A 22,118-nucleotide genomic window follows, 5' to 3' on the forward strand; every position below is an offset into this window, starting at 1 on the left:
TGGAGGGGGGATCAAAGTGAAAACTTGCTACACTTTGCGTTGGAGCGCTGGAAGGAGAGGCGAAGAGATCGCAATAAGGATAACCCAATTTTTGAAAGATCATGTCCCCTACTAAAGGAGTCAGAGACCACTCATAAGGCACCAGAATGATTCTGCTGAGCCTGTCCGCTAGGATGTTGGACTTCCCCTGAATGTGCATTGCCACCAGAAACCAGTTGGAAAAGATCTCCCATTCCCACAATCTCATGGCCTTGTGGCAAAGGGGATAAGATCTGGTCCCCCCTTGTTTGTTGATGTACTAGACTACTGGCACGTTGTCCATCTGGATGGCAATAGTCCTGGTAGGAAGAAAGGCCTGAAGGGGTTGCAACTCCAAAAGCACAGTCTTCATCTCCAGGACACTGATATGCAGCTTGGTCTCCAAGGAGGACCACATACCTTGGATCGTCCGCCCCATGCAATGCCCCCTCACTCAAGCAGGGAGATGTCTGTGGTCACCTTGATCGAGGGGGAAGGATGAACAAATGTGGCCCAGAAGAGGGTCCGGGGAGTGAAGCTACCACTGAAGAGATTCCCTACAAACTCAAGATAGCTGGAGAAGATACGATAAAGGAAGTTCAAGAAGGGACCACTGTACCACTAAGGTCCATTGGAGAATCCTCATGTGAAGGTGTGCAGTTGGTAGAATGGTGATCTTGACCCACCATGGACCCCAACACCTGAAGAACCAAACCTGCTGGGGGGAGATGGGTCTGAAGAAGGGACTTCATGCTTTGTTGGCGTGAACCTGTCGGGAGGCAGAAAAACCCTGCCCTGTAACATATCCAACTACGCACTTATAAGGTCCAAACCTTAAACAGGTTTCCAAGCTCGACTTGGCGAGATTGATCATAATGCCCAGAGAAGTGGATAGGAGGAGGACGTAATCCCTGCCTTGAACCAGTTGATGCCTGGAGGGAGTGGAAATGAGCCAATTATCCAGGCAAGGGAAGATCTGAAACCCTTGCACAAGTGAGTGAGCCGCCACAATCGCCATCACTTTGGTACACACCCGAGGGACAGTGGCGAGTCCAAAGTGGAGCACACTGAACTGTAAATGACTGGCTCTCAGCCGGGTGTGAAGGAACTGTCTGCAGCATCTGTACATTTTTACAAGACAGTAAGCAATCGTGTCCTGAAGGTCCACCAAGCATATCCAGTTGTTCGTCTGCAGAAAAGGCAGAATGGACTGTAGGGTGACAATCCGAAACTTCGCTTTGGCAATGACAGGTTCAGGGTAGTAAAATCTGGAATGGGTCTCAAGTCTCCCATTTTCTTTGGCACCAGAAATAACCTGGAATAAATGCCAGATCCTGACTGGTCTGGGAGGGACGGGCTGCATGACTCATTTTTCAAATTGCCTGGTGATTTCTACTGCTTCCACCTCCTGTTGACCGGGTGGAACATCTGGGAGGTTTCTCTTCAGAGAGGGAGGGTGAAGGAACGAGATCAAATAACCTCTGGATATGATTTGAAGCAACCGATTGCTCATGATGGACTCCCAGGCTGTTGGGTGCAAGGAGAGAACTTGCTCTACTCTGGAGGCAGTCGGAGATCCTTGGCTCCTCAGACCCCCCTCTACCACGTCAGCAGTGCCTGTTTCCCCCTCTGCCCCTGGTGGAAGAGTGACCCTGAGCATCCTGGGAAAAACCCTGAGACTTCGGGAAACCACACAACTTCTTGACCCCATGCTTATTCCTAGAAAAGGATCATTGTGGAGTAGAGAAGTGGATCTCAAAAGCAAAGTCTTTTCATCTTTCTCTCTCTGCATGTGTCACGAACAGTTTTGCCAAAGTTGACCTGTCAAAGGGGGTGCTTGTGAATGAAGCCTTTAAGGGTTCAGAAAAAGCACAAAGCTGGAGCCAGGAGTGTTGCCTAATGGCAACGTCCGTCCCAGCTGCCCTAAAGGCACCATCAGTTGCATGAGAAAGAAGCCTCATGGATATGTTTGAAATGGCAGTTAGTGTGGCCAGATAGGAAGAGAAAACCTTCTTCTCTTCTGCCGACATGGACTGTGGGGAGACTCCGACTTCCTTAGCTAGGACCCTTGGCAGTCTGGTGATATGGGCCAAATAGTTCTGTACATGCTGAGCAAAAGTGTCTGAGGCATACACCCACTTCCCAAAGTGGTCCACCGCCCTAGACTCCCTTGTCTGGAGGATGGATCGAATAGCTCTCCTGGGCCAGCTCCTTCTTGGTGGCTGCCACCACAATGTCATAAACTGCAGTCCTCTTGGAGCAATGGGGCCTGTCCGGAGGAGCACTAAGAACCTTGTGTCCAGGTGGTTAGGAATGGGCTCAACTGTGTCTGGCTCCTTCCATGCCCTACTAGAGATGAGATCCACCAAAGGATTCACAGTTGGGGGACACCCAAGATGTAGAAGTCCTTGTGCCTAACTCTTCTAGGAATACAGACTCGTCTGGGTTGGGTATGAGGGAAGACCGCCCACCTCTCTAACACAGAATTTCCATGATGTCCCCAAAGGAGACCGTCAGGGGGTGATGGGCGGGGGGGGAATCTGATCTTCTGTGAGAGATGCCGCTGGGGAATCTAAGTGCCTCCTCTTGCATGTATGCTTTCTAGACACCACCTCAGGGGAATGCTCTGGAGAGGACTCAGAAGCTCCGGGGAACTCCTGAAAAGGAATGTCCTGGGGCGGTCTAGCAACAGGCTGTCCTTTAGGGGGAAGGACGGATGACTCCGGCCCAGAAACAGAAGGAGCCAAGAAAGAATCAGAAAAAGAAAGTGTCAAAGCTCTCGGAGATCCTCTTCACCACCTCAAAATCTGAAGGCAAGCGACCCCAGAAGGCAGTGTAGCTGAAACTATCCGCATCGGAGCTTCCTGGACCATTACCCCAGGCACCAAATGGGTAGTTGGAGCAGAGCTTCCCAGCACCAAAGCTCCATGGGGAAGCGATAGCTGAGAAAGCCTCCCAGCTGACACCAGCCTCTTAGAGCTGACACTGAAGATATGGCTCAGAGTCAATCTGGTCTGAAGACATCGGAGCTGAACTGCTCAAGGCAACTGTCGGTGTCACGGTACAAGGGACACCTCAACACTAGGAAGCCTCGGACCTTAGGACTCCTAAGCCAAAAGTCGGACTAGAGAAGGCAATATCTAGAGGAAACCAGACTGCATGCTCATGGCTCCAGAGGAGGATGGAGCAGTTAAGACCCCAAGCTGAATCTGGGCCTGAAGAAACTTCATCATCCAGTCCACCTCTGCTTCAGACAGGCTCAGAGTGGACCGGACAGAGGAAGCTACCGACCCTGGCCTGGAATAGTGTCAAGGGGAGGCAGAGGCAGGAGAACTAGCTTGGGAACTCAATGACTCTGGGGAGAAACAGGGCAACTGGAGCAGAGGAGAACCCTGGGCCAGTTCAGACCTAGATGGGAGGTTCGGCGGAGGAAGACCAGTCAGAAGACCACCTCCTCGGCTGATCCCAGTCCTTATGCCTGGCCTGATCTCCTTCCCCAGGCTTCTTGCCAGGAGTTTGAGTCCCAGAAGCAGGGGAAGTAGAAGTAGAAGCCTCCATGGAGGGAGCCAACAGGCCCTTTAAGAGGAGTTTGTTCCACCTGTCGATAAGCGCGCAGGAGTTGAAGCCAGTGAAAATTGAGCAGGATGAATCAAGGTGGGGAACCCCCAAACACACCACACACAGAGTATGGGCACCAGATGGAGGAATCTTGTGCCCACACTCAATACACTTCTTGAACTCCAGCTTATGAGTGTTGGCCATGGGACAAAAAGCATGCACATATATGCACACCACAGAAGATAGAAATTTTTTTTTTAACCGAAAATGGACGAACGCGGGGTACAAGGGTAAAAAGCTAGAAAGAGAGAGAGAAAAAACCCACAAGAAAACTTACTTAGCTACTACAAGACCTTGGAGGAGCTCAGACAAATGGTGACCTGAGCTGTTCAAAAGGAGCAGCAAGTGAGATTTGATGGGAGGAGGGAGAGCATGGCATTATGGACAGGGGAGGAGCTTGGATTTTGGCTCCAATGCTGGATTATATGGCCGAGTCAGATCCATGCTAAACCCGAATCCCATAGGTTGGAGACCAAATGAAAAACTTAAGATCAAAAATTAAGATGCACAACAGTACAGTGTAAAGTTAAGATGTCATACACATGGCCTTTAGAAACTTCCCAACATGCTCCCACCTAATAAATGCCCATGATGCATATGGACACAACTGGGTTAGTTGCACAGCTAGACTTTATAAAGACCCTGGCAGTTGTTGGCCTATTACATACCTATCACTCGATTTAATTTTTCCAAGTCTTTTGGGTTTCTAGTTCCATGATAGGAATGGACCGCATTCCCAAGTCCAAGTATGATTAAAGTTCATGAAATTAGTACTGTACCAATCTTTGATGTTAGCCAAAAGTGCTCATCGCAGCATCCACTATGTGCCCATAACTAACTCCTCCTGTAATTCATACGGAGTTGCATGTACCATGTTACACGTATATCTATGAACATGAGATGCAGCTGGAGACCTTTCCAAAAAAATAATAATCATCCAATAAAATGTGTACGTCTGCAATGCAACAACTTTTAGGTTCATAGTTGTATACTGGCTAATGGCCCCTGGAGCCTTTACAAGCCTAAGCCATAGAAGTGCCCTGGGATCGTGCCGCCTGATGTTAGTTCCCAGTGGCTCTATCAAGTACAGCCACTGCGATGATCCCCGGGGTGAACTTTCTATTTCCAATCCACTCATCAAGATTTCTCTTGAAGAGGGCCAGTGAGGTGCTCTGCTTGACATGTATGGAAAATCTTTTCTAGCGCATGGGCAGTCTCTGGGTTATGAACCTGTCCCTCCAGCATGTTCTGTTGATTGTGGTAATGAGGTTGTGGTCTCTGGCGCGTGTGGTGCAGAGGGATTTGGATTTCTTTAGATGTAGCATTTCTAACAGGGCTGGGTCAGACATGACTTTGTAAGTCAAGCAGAGATAGCCTCTTAGTAGACAATATGAGACAGCGAATAGCTGGAGTTTTTTGCGTATGTCCATGGAGGACGTGTTTAAGGACTAGGATCCTCTTCGTGAGGTACTTTTGTGGCCTTTCCAGCTGTTGCATGTGTCTAGTGAGGTACATGCCAAATGGGGAACTCTACTCGACTGGCCTAATGAGAGAAGAGGAGAGAGAGATGATTACCTCTTTCTTCCTGGATGCAAAACCTTGACAATGAGATGTGCCACACAGGACTTTCTGACCACAGTGGCAATGTGGTGGTCGAAGGAGAGGTTGCTGTCAACCTGTGTCCCCTGATGTCTTGTGTGCAATGGGCTCCCATTGATGTGGTAATTAGTGTGAACTGAGTTTTTCCCAAAGGGGATGATGATGCATTTTTTGGCATTAAGCTTAATGCCATGGTTTCGACACCAGTCATTGGTCTCAGTGAGGCCTTTCTGCAGGATGTCTATCATCTGGGGAGTTAATAATTGCTCCCAGCTTGCAGTCATCTGCGAACACGGTCAGCCAGAGTCCCTCCATGTTGGCCTGGACTTCTGAGAAGTACATGCCACAGAGGAGAGGACCCATGACCGATCCCTGTGGGACTCCACTCGTGATTGGTTGGCTGTCTAAGTCTGCTACTTTCACACTGTGGGTTTTTATCTGTGAGCCAATTTGCAATCCACCTAGTGATATAGGGGCTGATACCTAGGTTGGTGAGTTTAGCAATAATTCCTGAGTGGGGAATGGTATCAAAGGCCTTGGCCAGATCGAGGTAGGCTGTAAGAACTGCCTTGCCTTCATCCACAGCTCTGGTGACTGACTCAAAATCGTCAACCAGGTTGAGCAAGCATGATCTACCTTTCACAAAACCAAATTGCATGAGATCTAGAGTTTGGAGATTCCCTATATCCTTGTTAATTAGGTCCAGGATGATGCGTTCTATAGCCTTACATGTCAGGCTAATGGGGTGATAACTGCCAGGGTACGTCGTCGCTCCCCCTTTATGGAGAGGGATGACTGTCACAGTGCACCATTCGATAGGGACAAAGCCTGAAGTGAGGCTGTGATTGAACAGGGCACGCAGATGTGGTGCCAGTTCACTTTGTAGTTCATGGAGAACACATCCAGGGATATTGTCAGGTCCCATGGAAGCTATACTCTTGGCCTTGGACAATGCAGCTTTAACTTGTGCTGCAGTAATGCTGGGTACCTGTCATTCCTCTGGTATTGTGATAGGTCCTTTGGGGGGGGGGGGTAAAGTTGGCACTGAATCTGTTGGGTAGTATGTTGGCAATATCTGTTGGCGCAGTATAGGAGGTACCACTGTGCAGTAACTCAGAGCAAACCTGGGTATTGCCATGGAGATTCTTGATATAACTATAGAAAGCTTTGTGGTAGTCTTTTCCTGCTAGTTAAAAGTAAGTGGAATCACCAAGCTAAGGTCAGCACACTGAAATAACGCAAACAATATCTGCTCTATAATCAGTATAGTAATAAAATTTTAGCAATAAAAAACCTTCTTGTTTACTTAGGTGGATATAGGTGTGAGTGTGTATGTGAATGTGTGGTATGCAAGAACTGTGGCAGGCTAGCCACCCTGCGGTGTGAACTTTGGCTCTAGATGACTGTCACTGTTAGTGACACCAATACCCCCATGTGCAAAAATAAGAAAAAGGGGTTTTGTGTGTGTCTGTATGTATATATATATATATATATATATATATATATATATATATATACATACATACACACACACACATATACATATAGATATATATGTTTACATGTACACATCTCTGGTGTATGTACTTATTAACTTGCATACCACTGAAAGCATATACAGGTGAGGCAAAGTTCAAATTTCCAGTGTTTGTAGCACGTAACATTTAAATTAAGAAACCAACACAACCACCTAAATTATCTGTACGGTTTTATGCTGCTGTTATAACTTACAAAATAAAGTGTGGGTGTCTTAACTGCATCTGAGACTAGAACAAATCTTTCCAATGTTTTAGAGTTTGTACTTACAAGCACAATAAAGTAACAACAAATACACAACTACAAAAGACAACTTACTGAGAGTGCAAGTATCTTCAGTATTCAGTTTCTGGCTTCCCTTTTTTACACTTGGTACTTAAATGACACAAGTTTTAACATACAAGCTGGAGTGACAATGCAAAAGTATCTGAATCATTTGTTTTAATGTTTTTTTAAGACAAAAATGCAGCGTTACTAGTCAAAGACATGCCAAAAAAGGCAAACCTAACTAGTAATTTACATATGTTGTTCTAAACCTTATTGAAGTGAAAGAGCCCCAAGAGTAAGCTTACTAGTTTTCATTTAGTTTATCAATAAATAGCCTCCATAAAATATTCCGTCTGCCGTCAGTTCATTTATTGCTTATACAAATATATCATTACAACTGCTGACTGATTTCTCACACAAATCAGACAGATTATTTATACAAAAATGTATAAAATGTATCTTATTTATAAATTTCTGATAAACCCTAACAGGTCTGGTTACTAGACCTCTTAATGGTGCATCTCAAATACAAAACAGATTACGAATAAAACAGTAAACTTATTCAACAAAGATGTACAGAAACTACTGCCCACCACCATTATTTACACATATGTACAAAAGATAAGTTCTGTAAATATATTTGCAACTGTCAAAACATAGTGTTAAACTGCTTAGCAGTCTTGCTGCAGCAACACAGGTCACAATGGCATCAGAAAGGTCAAAGCATCAATGGAGCAAATTTTAACCCAGCTCTGTTAGAAATCCTTGACAGCACTAGTAAAATTTACCAGTTTGATTATCTGAACTTTGAATTTAATTGGATTCTTGCAGTTTATCTGAACTTTGAATTGAATGGGATCCTTGGCCTGCTACTTTTCAAGCAGTTAAAACCGTAGTTCTTGGTCATAAAATACACCAGACAGAAATAAATCACACATTATGGGCATCAGTAATTACTGGAGTTGTCTGGAAAAAGTGCACAAATTTCCCTACAAGACCATTCATCTGCCTCTGCACTACTGTGTTTTTTCTACAGCAATGCCCTTTGGAATTTTAATTCAGTTTAACAGAATGCTTGACAAACTAATAATCTTAAAATGAATAGTTACATACAAAAAATGTATAAAAGGAAGACTGAGTCAATACAGAAGCTTTCTTGATGCAAGTTAAGTTACTGGCAATGCCAAATAAACTTCTCAAGAAGTACCCTGAGAAGAGCTTGTGGTAGCAGTAGTCCGAAGACGAAGATGTGACATGGAAGTCATATACTTGTTTGAAGGTTTCAAGGGAGTGTTGCAGTTTATAGCTGAAGGAAAACGATGGTGGTATCGATCTAATCGGAGATATTTTACTGTTACCAGCTTTCCTGTTGGAAAAAGGAAACAATTATGACCACAATCAAGCACACATCCAGAGTTAGCTCACTGACCACAGTATACATTTTTGTTTTGATAGGACTGACCAAAAATGGCAAAGACATCTCATTAACTTTCACTGTATGTGCCCATTCAACTACAGTTTAACATCTGTTTGTAGGAACTCCAAACTGCAAAGTAAAGCAGCATCATTATCACCCTTTGCAACCTTATTACTATAAACTAACTCCACTTCATCTTCAATTTTTAACTTGTATGAACCAGCTTTCAACAACTACAGGTTGCAGACATGCAGGGAAGTGTTGCTGTTCTAAAGGGTATGCTGTGAGAAACTATACTACTCCAAAAGACATGCAACACAGAAAATTAATGCAGGCAAATAGTACTTCAGAGTGAGCTCAGGCCTGTACATCTTTCACAGAACTACTGTCCGCCCACTTATTACAGTAAATGACATCTATGAAAACAAGCAGAAAGTTCAGATGTTTAAGATCTTACTGTAATAGTTGATGTCCTACTTCTGATTGTTGCAGTATTCTTTACAACTGGGATATCCTCCAGAGGACTGCAGAATACCTGGCCAGAATATCAAAGCCTTTACAACTTCCACGCAGTGTACGTCAGATACATGTCCTACGCCCATGGTGCATTGTTCATGTGTGATGTATGACCACCTAATCCTCAGAAGTGAATTGCCCAAGAACCACCAGAGCAACCCAAGAGGAAAGTAATAACGTGCACATCTAGGAAGGCAAAGGAGAAGGAAGGAGTGACAATACTGCAACAGTGAAGCAGGACATCTACTGTTATGGTAATATCCTACACAACTGTACCATATCCTACCTTATCACTGTGGCAGTATTCTTTGCAACTGGGAGGATATAAAAGGTACTGGAGAGGATGGGAGGAGGATGTCGCAGAGCAGCCCTTGAAAAACCCATGAAGGATGGCCCTGGCAAAACCCATCCTGGCCACAGAAATACCATTCGACTTGTAATGTTTGGTAAAGGTGTTTACAGAAGAAAGTACAAGATGCCAACTGAAAACGCACCAGAAGAGGCCACCACCTTCGTAGAATGAACGACAACAGAAAAAAGCTGTTTGCCATGAAAGGAACAGCACAGAAAGAATTGCCTTAGAGATAGTGGAGGAGATGGTTTGCTTAGAAACAGCCAAACCCAATTTTCTGGAATGGAAAGAAAAACAAAAGTTGCACAGACTTCCTAATAATTTTTGTCTTGTCTAAGCAATATCATAGCTATTTTAGATCCTAGATGTGAAAAATCTTCTAACTAGCATTCTGTGAAAATGGGGAAAAAGGAAGATGAACTGCTTTATTCAAAAACAAATTACCCAGCTTGGGTATAAAAGAAGGATTAGTACAAACAGACCTTGTGCAAAATGAAAAAAAGGTGAAACTGTCATGAGTACCTGAAGTTCACAGACTCTTTCTGGAGAGGTAAGAGCCAGGAACAGTACAGTCTTCCAAGTACAATGCAACAAGGAAGAGGAAAATACAGACTCAAAGGGAAACAATTTCTCCAGAACAAAACGTTTTGAGGAGTAGGAATACATTTTCTTGAGGGCCTAATATGAAGGATGCCTTTCAAAACTTGTTTGACTTCAAAGCAAGTGGTGGCTTTAAATAAAGGTAGACAATGATGAGAAATGGTTGACAAATGAGCCTTTACAGATGAATATATGCCAGACTACAAGTATGCAACTTGCACAAATAAGAAAGGACTATAGGAATACCCACAGAAACGGGGTTCAGGCCATGCCTGAACAACTGAACAGACATGTGCTTCCATTTAGCCACAGGATTTTCTAACAGTTGTCTTTCTTGCCTCCTACAAAACCTGAAGCACATCCTCAGAAAACTGGTCTCTAAAATAAATCAAAACCCGATCATCCAAAGAGCTAACTGAAGTGTGTGCAAGTGAGGGTGAATGACTGATCCCTTGTCCTGTGTGACAGTATCCATCCTGTAAGGTAACTTGTGATGACTGCCTCTGGGGAGATGAAACAGAAGGGAGAAACCAGTGCTGTCTAGGCTAAAGGGGAGTCACCAATAACACTACTGGCCTGTTTACATGATTTTGCACATGACTTTTCGTAGCAGAGGAAGAGGGGGATAAACATACAGAAACATTCCCTTCTAGAAAAAAGATAGGGTGTCCACTTTACAAGTCAGGGGACTTGGGACCTGGAATAGAACTGCACATGTTTCTGCTCAGAGGGGAGGCAAAATTGTCTACTTGAGGAGTACTCTACTGATATACTATGTCCAGAAGCACTTCCCATTGAAGCATCCATTCGTGAAGGTCTGTCCTGGACCTGCTCAAAGTGTTTGCAACAAGACTCTGCTCTGAGTGAAGAATGTAATCCACCTGAAGAGACAACTGATTGTGGATCACAAAATCCCAAGCATGAGGAGCCAGTGTGCAAAGATGATGTGACCACTGTACCCTCCATTTTGCTGAGGTACCACATGACTGTGGCTTTGTTTGTGAAAATCCTTACAGGACATGGAAGCTACAGAGATTGGAATACATGAAGGGACAAAATTAGAGCTTTTGTCACATTGATGTTGGTATGGTCTACTAGTTGTTGATGAGACCAAAATACTTGGACCTTGATGTTGTTGGAGGAAGCTCCCAAACATTGATCAGATGCAACTGTGTACAACTCGAGTGGGAATAGGAACCTTAAAACATAGACCTGGACTCAGGGAAATCTGCTGAATTCACCAGTGGAGCTTGAGACAGGGCAAGTCAGTAACAGGAAAATCCAGAGGCTGGCAGTGCTGAAGCCAAGCAGTCTTGATATACTACTGAAATTTTCTCATATGGAGTTTGGTGAAGGGAATCATGGGAACAGTGGATGCCATGGACTCCAGAGCTTGCAAAAATTCCCTTGCAGGAAGGACTGGAAGAGGTTGAAAGACGGGGAGGGGAACAGTAGGCAAGCATCACTGGTATGGTCTGAATCTTGCACCCAAAAACACTTGGTCCTGAGAGGGGGGGTCAACACAAACTTTTTGACATTTAGTGTGAACCTCACACACTGTCGCAGCATAGTGAAGTTAAAATCCTGATGCAGGAACTGCTGAGAAGGGGCCTGATTCAAAAGGTTATCCACAATAGGGAATACATGGATTCTCTGAAGTATGAAGATTACCACTGGGGCCAGACAAAGACTCTTGGAATTGTAGAAAGACCAGAAGGCAAAGTAGAGAACTGATAATGTAAGCAAGAAACAGACAAATGCAAAAACTTCCTTTATAAGGAAGGAATAGGAATGTGTAGGTAAGTAGCTTTCAAATACAAGAATACCAAAAAAGCTTGGGGAAGCAATAGGGGAAACCGCAATCTGGAGGGACAAGGAAGGAATTTTTTAGAAAGTGTTGAGAAGTAAGATCTACAAAGTGCTTCCAAGACCCCTCCCTTTCTGATAACCACAAAACATCCAGAAGTAAAAACCCCTGCCCTGCTGAGAAGGGGGAAAACAGACTGGATGGTTCCTTGTACCAAAAAAATCCTGCAGAACCAAAGGAAAATGAAGCAGCTGGCAAGGAAGAGGTTGAGGAAGGTCTGAGAATGGGGAAGAGACTTCCAAACCATAAAGGAACCATTCTGCATTATCAAAAGCACCCAACAGTCCATGGTGATCTGTTACCAGACAGGAAAAAACGGTCAACAGGAGGGATGGAGAAATCTGGCTGAGGGTAAAAGTTATCAAATGTCAAATGCAAGCAGATTTGTCAGGAAAAACTTGTCTTGGAAGCCTGATTTCCTCTAGAAGGCTGTCTAGACTGCCTACAAACAAAGGACGGTTTAAGATGGATACTTCATATTAAGGAACAGGAGAAAAAAATATTTGTTTCAAATCCTGTGTAACCTTACCTTTATCTTGCAGGTTTTTAAAAGCTGAGCAGCTGCAGTGACAAAAGATTTTGGTTGTCCAAATGAGAATCTGGTACAGCTTGCAGGCACAACTAAGAGTACCCTCTCATCACAGGTCCAGACGCAACAGCCCTACAACAGGCAACGGCAGCATGATTGCTTCACTTAGAATGACGAGCCACCTAAGTAGTAGAACTCAAAAGGGAAATGGCAGATGCCTTTGTCTCAGAATCAAGCAGATCTGTCAGAATGCCCCCATGTTCAGAAAAGAGCCTGTACATACCTAGTCATATGGATCTGGCAGTTAATGGTCCTCCAAGCAAGGTAGCGCAAGTGTACACTTTTTCAATACCTTTCCATAGCACAACTGTCCTTATCAGAAGGTAAAAGCTTAGAAAAGGACAACTTAGCTGGTTTAACAGCCTCTATAGAAACAGCAGTCAGCTTTTATACAAAACCTTTTGATATTCAAGGACTTTAAAAAACATCAGACTTCTAAGGTCCAGGGGGTGGGAATCAGAAGCCCTAGGAGGATCTGTCTGCAAAAGTTCATACTACCTCTCTTGAATGTCAGAAACCTGGGAATAATCCTGCTTAAAATGCTTCATCATACAAACCACAGCATCCCCTAAAGATCTTCTAAGATTTCCTGGGATGTTTAGGGAACAGGAAGAGATAATCCCAGTGTAGGCTTTAGAGCCATAAGAGCACTGAAAAGCTCCAGAGTAAAATCCTGCCATTTCTCATGTGGCCGCATGTCTGGTCTTCAGCTTTTTTTTAAAGGAACATAAGCTTTAAAAAAACTTGGGTTCAGACCCTCACCTTGATTCAGTAAAGGTACACTAGGTACACCTCTTCCCTTACAAATACTTGGGGAATCCCCCTAGACCCCTCTGATATAATCAGCTGTGGTTCTCCCTCCATGTCAGCAGCACACATATGTGCAGCCTAGGCAGATGTGAGTGTAGGTTGCCCCCTGTCAGTCTCCAACTTGGTTGCGACACAGGGAGCTGACATAGGCACTGAACAGTCCTCTGGTTCTTCATCCAACCCAACGGTGACAATTGGAGGAGGCTGGACAGCAAGTGTCTGTGCGCACATTTTAGCTTTTTTCTTAAGCAGTGGTGAAATGTCAGGGTGGGCAGATTCAGAGGTCATTGTACAATGAGCAAACAGTTATAGACCCTGGTTCTCAAATTAAATGGACAGGGAAGACAGATGACTGTGGACAGCCTTAAGGATAAACACCTGATGGATCTTACACAGAATATGGTTGTGCATAGCACCCAAACAAAAATGGCACTGCTCATGTCCATCATTAAAGGGAATCTGCCTCCCACACTGACTCTGCTTGGATGACTCGTAAAAAGTAAAACCAAAAGAGAGAGAAAGGAAGAGATCCCAAATAGGCACTTATCTTTAATGGGTTTGGTAGCTGAACTTGGCAAACGCCTTGCAGACCAAGTTTACAGTAATAGTCATACTGGAGGCAAAGTTGTTCTGAGGATAAGGTGCTCATACATCACACATATTTACCTATGCCTTGGCCACGGAACATGTGGCTGACATATTGCGCCTAGAAGGTGTAAAGGCTTTGGTATGCTGGCTGAAGCTTTGGCTATCCTTGGCAGAATATGCCAGTTGTAAAGAAGAATGCAGGACTGATAAGGGAGGACATCAAAGAACACTTGTGTGCAAGGTACTTTCTGTAAGGTTGATAAATAAGAACTGGACACAGTCACAGCAAATCACAGTATTTGGATTTATTTTCACTTACCTTCTTTGCACTTCTTTTAATGGCCAAGTTTTCATCACTCGTGTTAATAATCACAAGGTTTTGAGTTGGTCTCACATCAGCATTCCATGAACCTTAGGTGCTGTACAAGGTACTCTTGCATACTCAGCAATGTTATCACCCTTCTAACCTCAGTTAAGTGTGAATGTAGTAAGTTACATTCCGCAGTATAACAAATTATTATAAAAGAGATGACATGATATAATTATTTAACAGGTGCAATAAAAAGTACAGTTGTGTACACTTACCATAAATGTAGATGTTAGAGTGCATTCACTGTTGCAGTCATTACATTTGGGTAATCTGTTGGTAGGTTGCCCTCAGTCAGCCTGAATTCCAAAGTCTTGGGTCCTGCGTCAGTTGCTGTCTCCTCTTCCATGACGTCAGGTCGTCAGGGGTATAAAACAAGCAGCCAACGCCATTTTCTTTAGTTTTTCTTGCCCCAGATGTCAGGTGCCCCCAAAAAGGTAGCAAAAAAATTATATATATATATATATATATATATATATATATATATATATATATATATATATAAACTATATATACATGCATCAATATAGATTTTACCTTCATCTACAAGCAAATACACCAAATAGGTTGTAGAAGATAGAGAAGGAAAGAAACTCCAGAATGAAAGGGGGATGGGCGGGTAACCTGGACGCAACAGTGAATACACTCGAACATCTACATTTATGGTAAGTGTACACAACTGCACTATGTTCTTCATGTTTCACTATTGCAGTCATTACATTTGGGTAGAATCCCACAGCTATGGATGGGAGGCTGGAGCTAAACAGCGTTAGGTGCGGCTATAAGGCCCTACAGAACTGCAGTGGCAAAGCCTGCCCTGGACTTAGAGTATTGAGGCAAATGATAATGCTTTGTAAAGGTGTGAACAGACTCCAAGTAGCAGCCTCTTGAATGTCTTTGGTTGGTACTCCTCTGAGAAAGGCTGCTGAAGTAACTGCAGCTCTGGTGGAATGAGACCTAATGCCCTTGGGCACAGGTTTGCCATGGTGCAAGTAGCAGAAACAAATGCAGTGGCTTATCCACTTTGAAATAGCAACTGATAACCAATAGTAGGAACTAAGAAAATCAGCAACCCTCGTACACAGGATAACTGTTTATTACACTCGGTTAAGCGCTTTCAACTAGTAAACCTAGCCTTCATCAGAACCATACAAATCCATACCAAACAAATTTATATACCCTTGTAATTTAAAAATGGCGCCAAAACCTTTAAAGGTATACTACTTAAAATACATTTAAAAACACAGAAAAAACTAATAAAAAACATATAATATGCATATAAAGAAAAAATATATAACATATAACTAATGTGACATTAGAAACATTAAAAACATCTGTATATCATTTAAACATGATGTATCATAAATATATGAAGATCCACTATTAGATAGATAATAATAATACTGGCATACACCATAACCTACATTGCACTATCAATATTATTGAGCTAGAACCAAAAAAGGTTTTATACTAATTGAATCATTTAATCCCGGAGCCCTCGTAGCATCTAATATTATTTGCCATTTGCTTTCTAACGCTGATAACTGCATTTTCTAATTTCCACTAAACAATGAACTTTGCAGTTGCTCAATAATGGCAAAACGGAAGGTGTGAGTATCTCCATGTTCAAGCAAATGCCTGTACAATGCATTTCTATTATCTTTTTTCCTAATTCGATAAAGATGTTCATACACACGCTTCTTTAAGTTCCTTTCCGTTTTGCCCACATAATAAGCAGGGCATAGGCTACATGTGGCTAAATATACCACTTTAGTGGAGTTACAGTTACCTTTTCTAAACTTAATAAGGGTGTTATTACTGTCCCTTAACCTAATGCTTTTGGCCTCATTTATGTGCCTGCTATCTATCTAATAGTGGATCTTCATATATTTATGATACATCAGTCTTACAGTTTGCATATACTTAGCTTTGTCTTCCATTTTCTTTAAAACCTCTTCTGCCTTAATACCAAGCAGAGTATCATGCTGTAAAGGTTCATCCAGTAATTTAGCTTTAAAATGATCAGGCAAATTTTGCTCTTTTAACCAGGCATGCCTCCTAATCACAGATCCAGTAACTGCGGCCCTGCAGGAGGCCTCTAAGGAATCAAAACCACATTGCAAAGTATGCTTTCCAACCTGTTCAGCTGCATGCAATAATTCCTGCAATTCCTTTTCTGCACTTTCAGAAATCAACATAATTTTCTGTTTCAGCAATCCCATAACATGTTGTTGATACTTGAGCATATGAAACTGGCAGTTTAAGGCCCTAATTGCCAAGGTTGCAGATGTATAAACCTTTTTTCCCCATCTATCCAGTGCCCTTGAATCTCTGTCAGAGGGAGTAGGATGTTTTGCCGTTGAGGCCTTAACTCCCTTTGGACCCTGTGAAATAGTTTCAGGATCAGCAGCAGGGTTTCCAAATAAAAATTTATGAGTCAGGGACCCTGTAATATCAGTCAGGCTTGCTGGGAGCCGGTGGTAAGGAGTCAGGGGTCAAGCTCAACGCCGAAAACACATCATCCACAATGTCTAAAACAGGGTGTATTGCTAAAGGCCTGTGCTGAGGGAGGAGGAGGAAATCCCTGAGCCTCTTTTTTGATTCTGAGAAATCTTGACTCTCCTAGTGAAAATGCTCCCTCAAAGTATGCAAGGTTTCTCCAAATGAATAATCCTCCGGAGGTGATGCAGATGGTATAGACTCCTCTGCTTCAGAATCCTCATAGGGAGGTACAGATAATTCCTGATCAGAAGAGGAATCAGAAGAAATAGAAACCTGATCTGAAGATTCATAATCAGTGTCTTGCCTAGGCCTCTTATCAGGAGGGGGATGGGAACCCCTGATCAAGGTAATAAGGTCTTCAGCCATTTTGATCATCTGTTTTTTAGGCATAGCGGCCTGTGCACGTGGCTCATGCGTCAGTTTTTTAGTTTTGGAAGTTGCTTTTGTCTTTGGTTTTGCAGCTGTCATCGGTTTTATATAAAAATGTTGAGGCCTGAATACACCCTCAGAAGCTGGTGCCTGCTCAGTGGCTCCGGACCCATCCGAGGGAGATACATCCGTGGGTCCAATACTTTTGAGTATCTCGCGGCGTGCTGGACTCCACATGCGTCTCAATAGGGGCCTGCGACTCGAAAGTAGCGGGTATCAGGTGCTGCGAAAGTGCCTCACTGAGTACCGGTGAACCGGCGACTGGCTTGGGAGAAGCTTCGCCGTCTGTTTTGGACCTCGACTGTCTGTCCTTTTCTTTGCGTTTTTTAAGTACTCAGGTAGTCAAGACTGCTATCCGATGACATTTCTGGGTAGTTAAATCTGTTTCCAAAATACTTCTGATGCAAAAATATACTGACGCTTAATAGTGCGTTGGTTAAATCTAGCACAAAAACGACAAAACAGGCACATTGTGATCAGGGTCTAGGCAAGGAATACAGTATAAATGGAAATCCTTATGAGGTACTTGCTTCCCACATGTAATACAATTATTAACTTTTTCTGACATCGGTATGGAGCAAGAAAAAAAGTTTCCCCAACGGGGTACTTAGCTTTAGTGAAGACTTTGGTTCTGAAACTCAAACTGGAATATTTCAGGAGTCGGCCGACCGGCACTTTCAAAATGTTTCTGCTTCAGGCACCGCGCGGCAAGAAAGACTAAAGAAAATGGCGTTGGCTGCTTGTTTTATACCCCTGACGACCTGACATGGAAGAGGAGACAGCAACCGACGCAGGACCCAAGACTTTGGAATTCAGGCCGACTGAGGGCAACCTGCCAGCAGATTACCCAAATGTAATGACTGCAACAGTGAAACACGAATAACATCTGAACAATGTTCACAGGGGAAGGCAGGAGTGTTAATGTTACAATAATTTCTCAAATAACTCATGTTTGGGTTAAATTTGCAAATACATCTGTGAAAGGTGGGCAACTAGAGGGTCTCCTGCTGCATGGCTGTGCCACAACTGTTAATACAAGTGTGACCAAAGGAAGCAGTCATGCCGCATCTCTAAAAATATATTGTGCAGAACCATTTGTGAAAAATGCTACAGAAAATTACAGTAGACTCATACTCTGCCTACAGAAGTTTAGTAAACCTATTATAAAAAAGGAAGTATGGCACTCCATCCTTTACATGGAGTTTACTTATTAACTGGCAAGCTTTCTTTCCTCTCTCAAAACAAATAGAATGCTGATTAGTTTCATTATTCTGAATTCATTCATATTTGCACTGTAGTGTTTTTCATTCAGTTTCCCTTCACTATGGTACTTTAAAAGACTGCCTGCACGTTGTTGCGAACACATTTGGTATGCAGGATGACTGTGGCATATCAAGTAGATTTTTTTGTTTTTCACAAAAACTTTTAACTTTAATGTCTTTCTACCAGATAAGAACAAGCTTTTTCATGAAAGATATTTTAAACTCCACAGTATCTGCTGGTGTAAAAGGAGGTAAAAATTACTCTTCCAATAAAGTTCATATCCCAAGGGAGAGAATTTCACTTCTTGATAATTTTAAATAAGGAACTCCTTTAAAATACTGGCTTAACAAATTATTGCACTGCATATTGTCGCCTCACAGTTAGACGTTGCCCGTTCGATTCTCAGACTGTCTTCTGTGTAGCGACATGCGTGAATGGGCGTTCCTTCGTTGAAGGTTGTGCTTTAGGCCCGGCAAGCCAGTACGTAAAAATCTACTGCCAATCATTAGCGGACCGGAGTTCCGCTGTGGCGACCCCTAACCGGGAAAAGCCGAAAGACACAAACAAAACTGCGGGAAAAGATGGAAGACAAGCAGACAGTAGAGAGACATGGAACTAAGACAGATAAAATAAGTCAAGTCTGAGACAAATGAACAGTTCAGTTTAAACATACCCTGACAAATGTTACAACACTGCACTAGATTAAAACCTTCTGATACAGTTCAAAAAGAAATCTATTCCTCTTCTGAATATCCTGGCTTTCTTCAAGATATTTAAATTTTTTAACAAAAGGAAGTTGCTATTAGGAGAAAGTCCTTCAAATTGACAGCTACATGTACCCTGCTGCTGGATCAATCAGAACTTATGTAACAGTAATGGCCGTAGTACAACTGGGTTTATTAGCAGGGAAATATATGGCTACACTGGCAAGAGTAACTGCAAACATAAAGAATTACCCTAGGACTGCCCCCTAGCCTACTAACAGACAGAGGCAGCTTCTAAATGCTTTATCCCATGCATGGTTCTCCCCAAATTATCTATGGTATGATCGCAGTTATTCTCATTAGGGACCATATATAATTTCGACTCTGTTCTATCAAAGTGGGACAGGGTAATTTAAACACAAAAAGGAAACTTGGCTAGGCTTAAAATGGCCCTCAAAGGCAGCTAGCCTAGTATTTACCTATGAATCTAACAGCAAGATTATTAAACTTCATATGGCCATGTCCCGACTTACCTTAAGTAGTACATTCCCTTAAGACGAAATGGAGGGATGGAACAAATTAGATGCTTTATCTTTCTAATGAACTCAAGCTCTGTCTTTCAAACTATGTCTGACCCAGCTGTTGTGATATATGGCAATCAGGTTTACTTCCGGGAGCCTCCACAGCTGTATAATTACTTATAATGTGTGCTTCCAGTTCCCATATGTTTTACCATTACTGTGACATATTAATATTCCTTTCCTAAGGCATCTGCGAACTGATACTGTAAATCTGGAAAATGAATTACTGAAAGAAATTGCACTGTCTGTGTTAATGTAGAGGGGTGTGCTGGTTGAAGAAAGTCCTGGAAAGCTGTCAGAGCCCTGTAAGCTTTCATCTCCTTCAGGCAAGTGTGTGAAAATATTTCCTGTTACGACCAGCTGTCTTGCATAGACAGGTTGATGAAATCAGCTACCAAAGCATAACCAGAAGAGGTCTATATCAGAACATCGAATTATTAAAATTGCAAACACTCTAAAGAATGAAAATGCCGGATCTTGAAGTGCATTTGTTGAGTTTGCAGTAAAGTGACGATCGGAATATTTGCCCTTTCCTCGGAGCCCCCCAAAATGAGTTTGAGGTTTGGCATTTTCGCTCTTTACAGCGTTCGCAATTTTAATTATTTGAGGTTCTGATATAGACCCACCAGAAGATACTGCTACTAGATGTTTGAGTTCAAAATGGTGAGAGCAACAACACCGTACACAGTTCCAGCATCAAAAAGGCACTTTTAACTCAAATATTTTAATCATTACAAAGACAAATTGCACACAAACTGGTTTCACTTGCAAAGCCTTGCCACACTTTTCTCAGCCACCCACATTTTATATCAAAGGACCGAAGCCATGCAACAGTATATTCAATGCATCTGACTCATATCAACATTATGGAGAAAGAAAATGATCTTGAAAAAGAAGTTGTCTTACTATAACATTCCATCTGTATTGTTGATCCTCGTTCAGTCATTACGTATGAGTATCGGTTCCAACCTCGGAACCGAGCCGGTCATCTTCCAAGCTCGCATCAGCTACAAACTCTCGAGCTAAACTCTTACTCAGAATTTCCCTCTCCCGGTTACCTCAGATTGAGTTTGCAAGTCAAAGGAAGGTAGAGGCTACCTCTGGTCAAATGACCTAAAAGAACCGGATGGTGAGATCCACTAGAAGCTACAGGAGGGGGAAAGGAGGGAGGGTCGTAATGACTGAACGACTATCAATAATACAGATGGAACGTTATGGTAAGACGTAACTTCTTTATCCAATATTGTTAATCCTTGTTCATTCCTTACGTATGGGACAGAGTCCCCAGCTAACTCTATTCCTGGGAGGCTCTCATGGACGGACATTCCTGAGCACCATAGAACCAAAAGATGCTCTTCCCCTGGAGGCCAAATCCAATTTGTAATGATTGATGAAGGTATGAGGCGTAGCCTAAGATGCAGCAGAAGTTGCCACCGACCTTGTTGAATGAGCCTTTATGGTAGTAGGCAATGGAATATTATGTTGTGTATAAATGAAGGTCACAAGGTCTTTCAACCATCTAGCCAATGTGACCTTAGCAACAGCACATCCTAATCCAGGTCCAGAATAGGCAAAAAATAACTGGTCTGATTTACGAGAGGACTTAGTCCTGTTCAAGTAGAAGCAAATTTGCCTGGGAATATCTAGGGTATGTAGGCGATACTCTCCTTTGTTTGAATGATTGGGGAAGAAAACTGGCAATTCAATGTTTTGATTAATGGACATTTCAGACATAACTTTTGGCAGAAATGAAGGATTAGTTCTCAAAGATACTATCTCTATGAAAAATCAAGTATGGACTCTTGATGCATAATGCTTGAAGCTCAGAGATGCGTCTGGCAGAAGTAATGTCGACCAAAAACAAGGTTTTCCATGACAAATATTTGAGGTTGCAAGAAGAAGCTGGTTCAAAAAATGGCATTGTCAGAGCGTGTACAACTAATGACAGGTCCAATGGTTGAATAGGTTCTCTAAAAGGGGGCTTCATATGATTCACACCTTTTATGAAGGTCTTGCATAATTTGTGTGACATAAGAGAGGAGTCTTGGACACCCTCATGGAAATTAGATATTGCACCCAAATTAACTCTAATGGTAGAGGCCGATAGACCCGATTGAAACAGATCGGCCAGATACTCTAGTATTACCGACACCGGTGATGAAAAGTGATCTACTTGTTTTTCTTTCAGCCAACAGGTAAATCTTTTCCACTTGCTTAGGTAAGTAATTCTAGTGGAAGACTTATGAGATGCAATAAGAATGTCCCGTACTGGCAAAGAAAGATCATTCTGCCTGGCAATCAAGGGAATTGGAGGAGCCAAGCTGTGAGCTTCAGGCTGTCCAAGCTGGGATGAATCAGGTTCTGCGGATGTGAGATCAACCCCGGGGTTGGATGGAGAATCCATATCTAGCAGGTGAGGCCAAAGGAAGGGGAACCAAATCTGACGAGGCCAATATGGTGCTATGAGGATCACCTTGCTCTTCAACCAATGGGCT

General features: G+C 42.9%; 1 protein-coding gene across 1 annotated transcript in view; it reads right to left on the bottom strand.

The window, feature by feature from the left end:
- Positions 1-7,192: 7,192 nt before the first annotated feature.
- Positions 7,193-22,118, bottom strand: part of LEMD3 (LEM domain containing 3) — a 1,135,447-nt gene continuing 1,120,521 nt past the window's right edge. Inside the window, exon 13 of the mRNA XM_044088062.1 lies at positions 7,193-8,404. Coding sequence (XP_043943997.1) covers positions 8,235-8,404 — 170 coding nt within the window. The 3' untranslated portion in view covers positions 7,193-8,234. The remainder of the gene's footprint in view (positions 8,405-22,118) is intronic.

The sequence above is a fragment of the Protopterus annectens genome, chromosome 11.part0 (assembly GCF_019279795.1).
Source record: "Protopterus annectens isolate FY-2018-M chromosome 11.part0, PAN1.0, whole genome shotgun sequence".
NCBI lineage: Eukaryota > Metazoa > Chordata > Ceratodontiformes > Protopteridae > Protopterus > Protopterus annectens.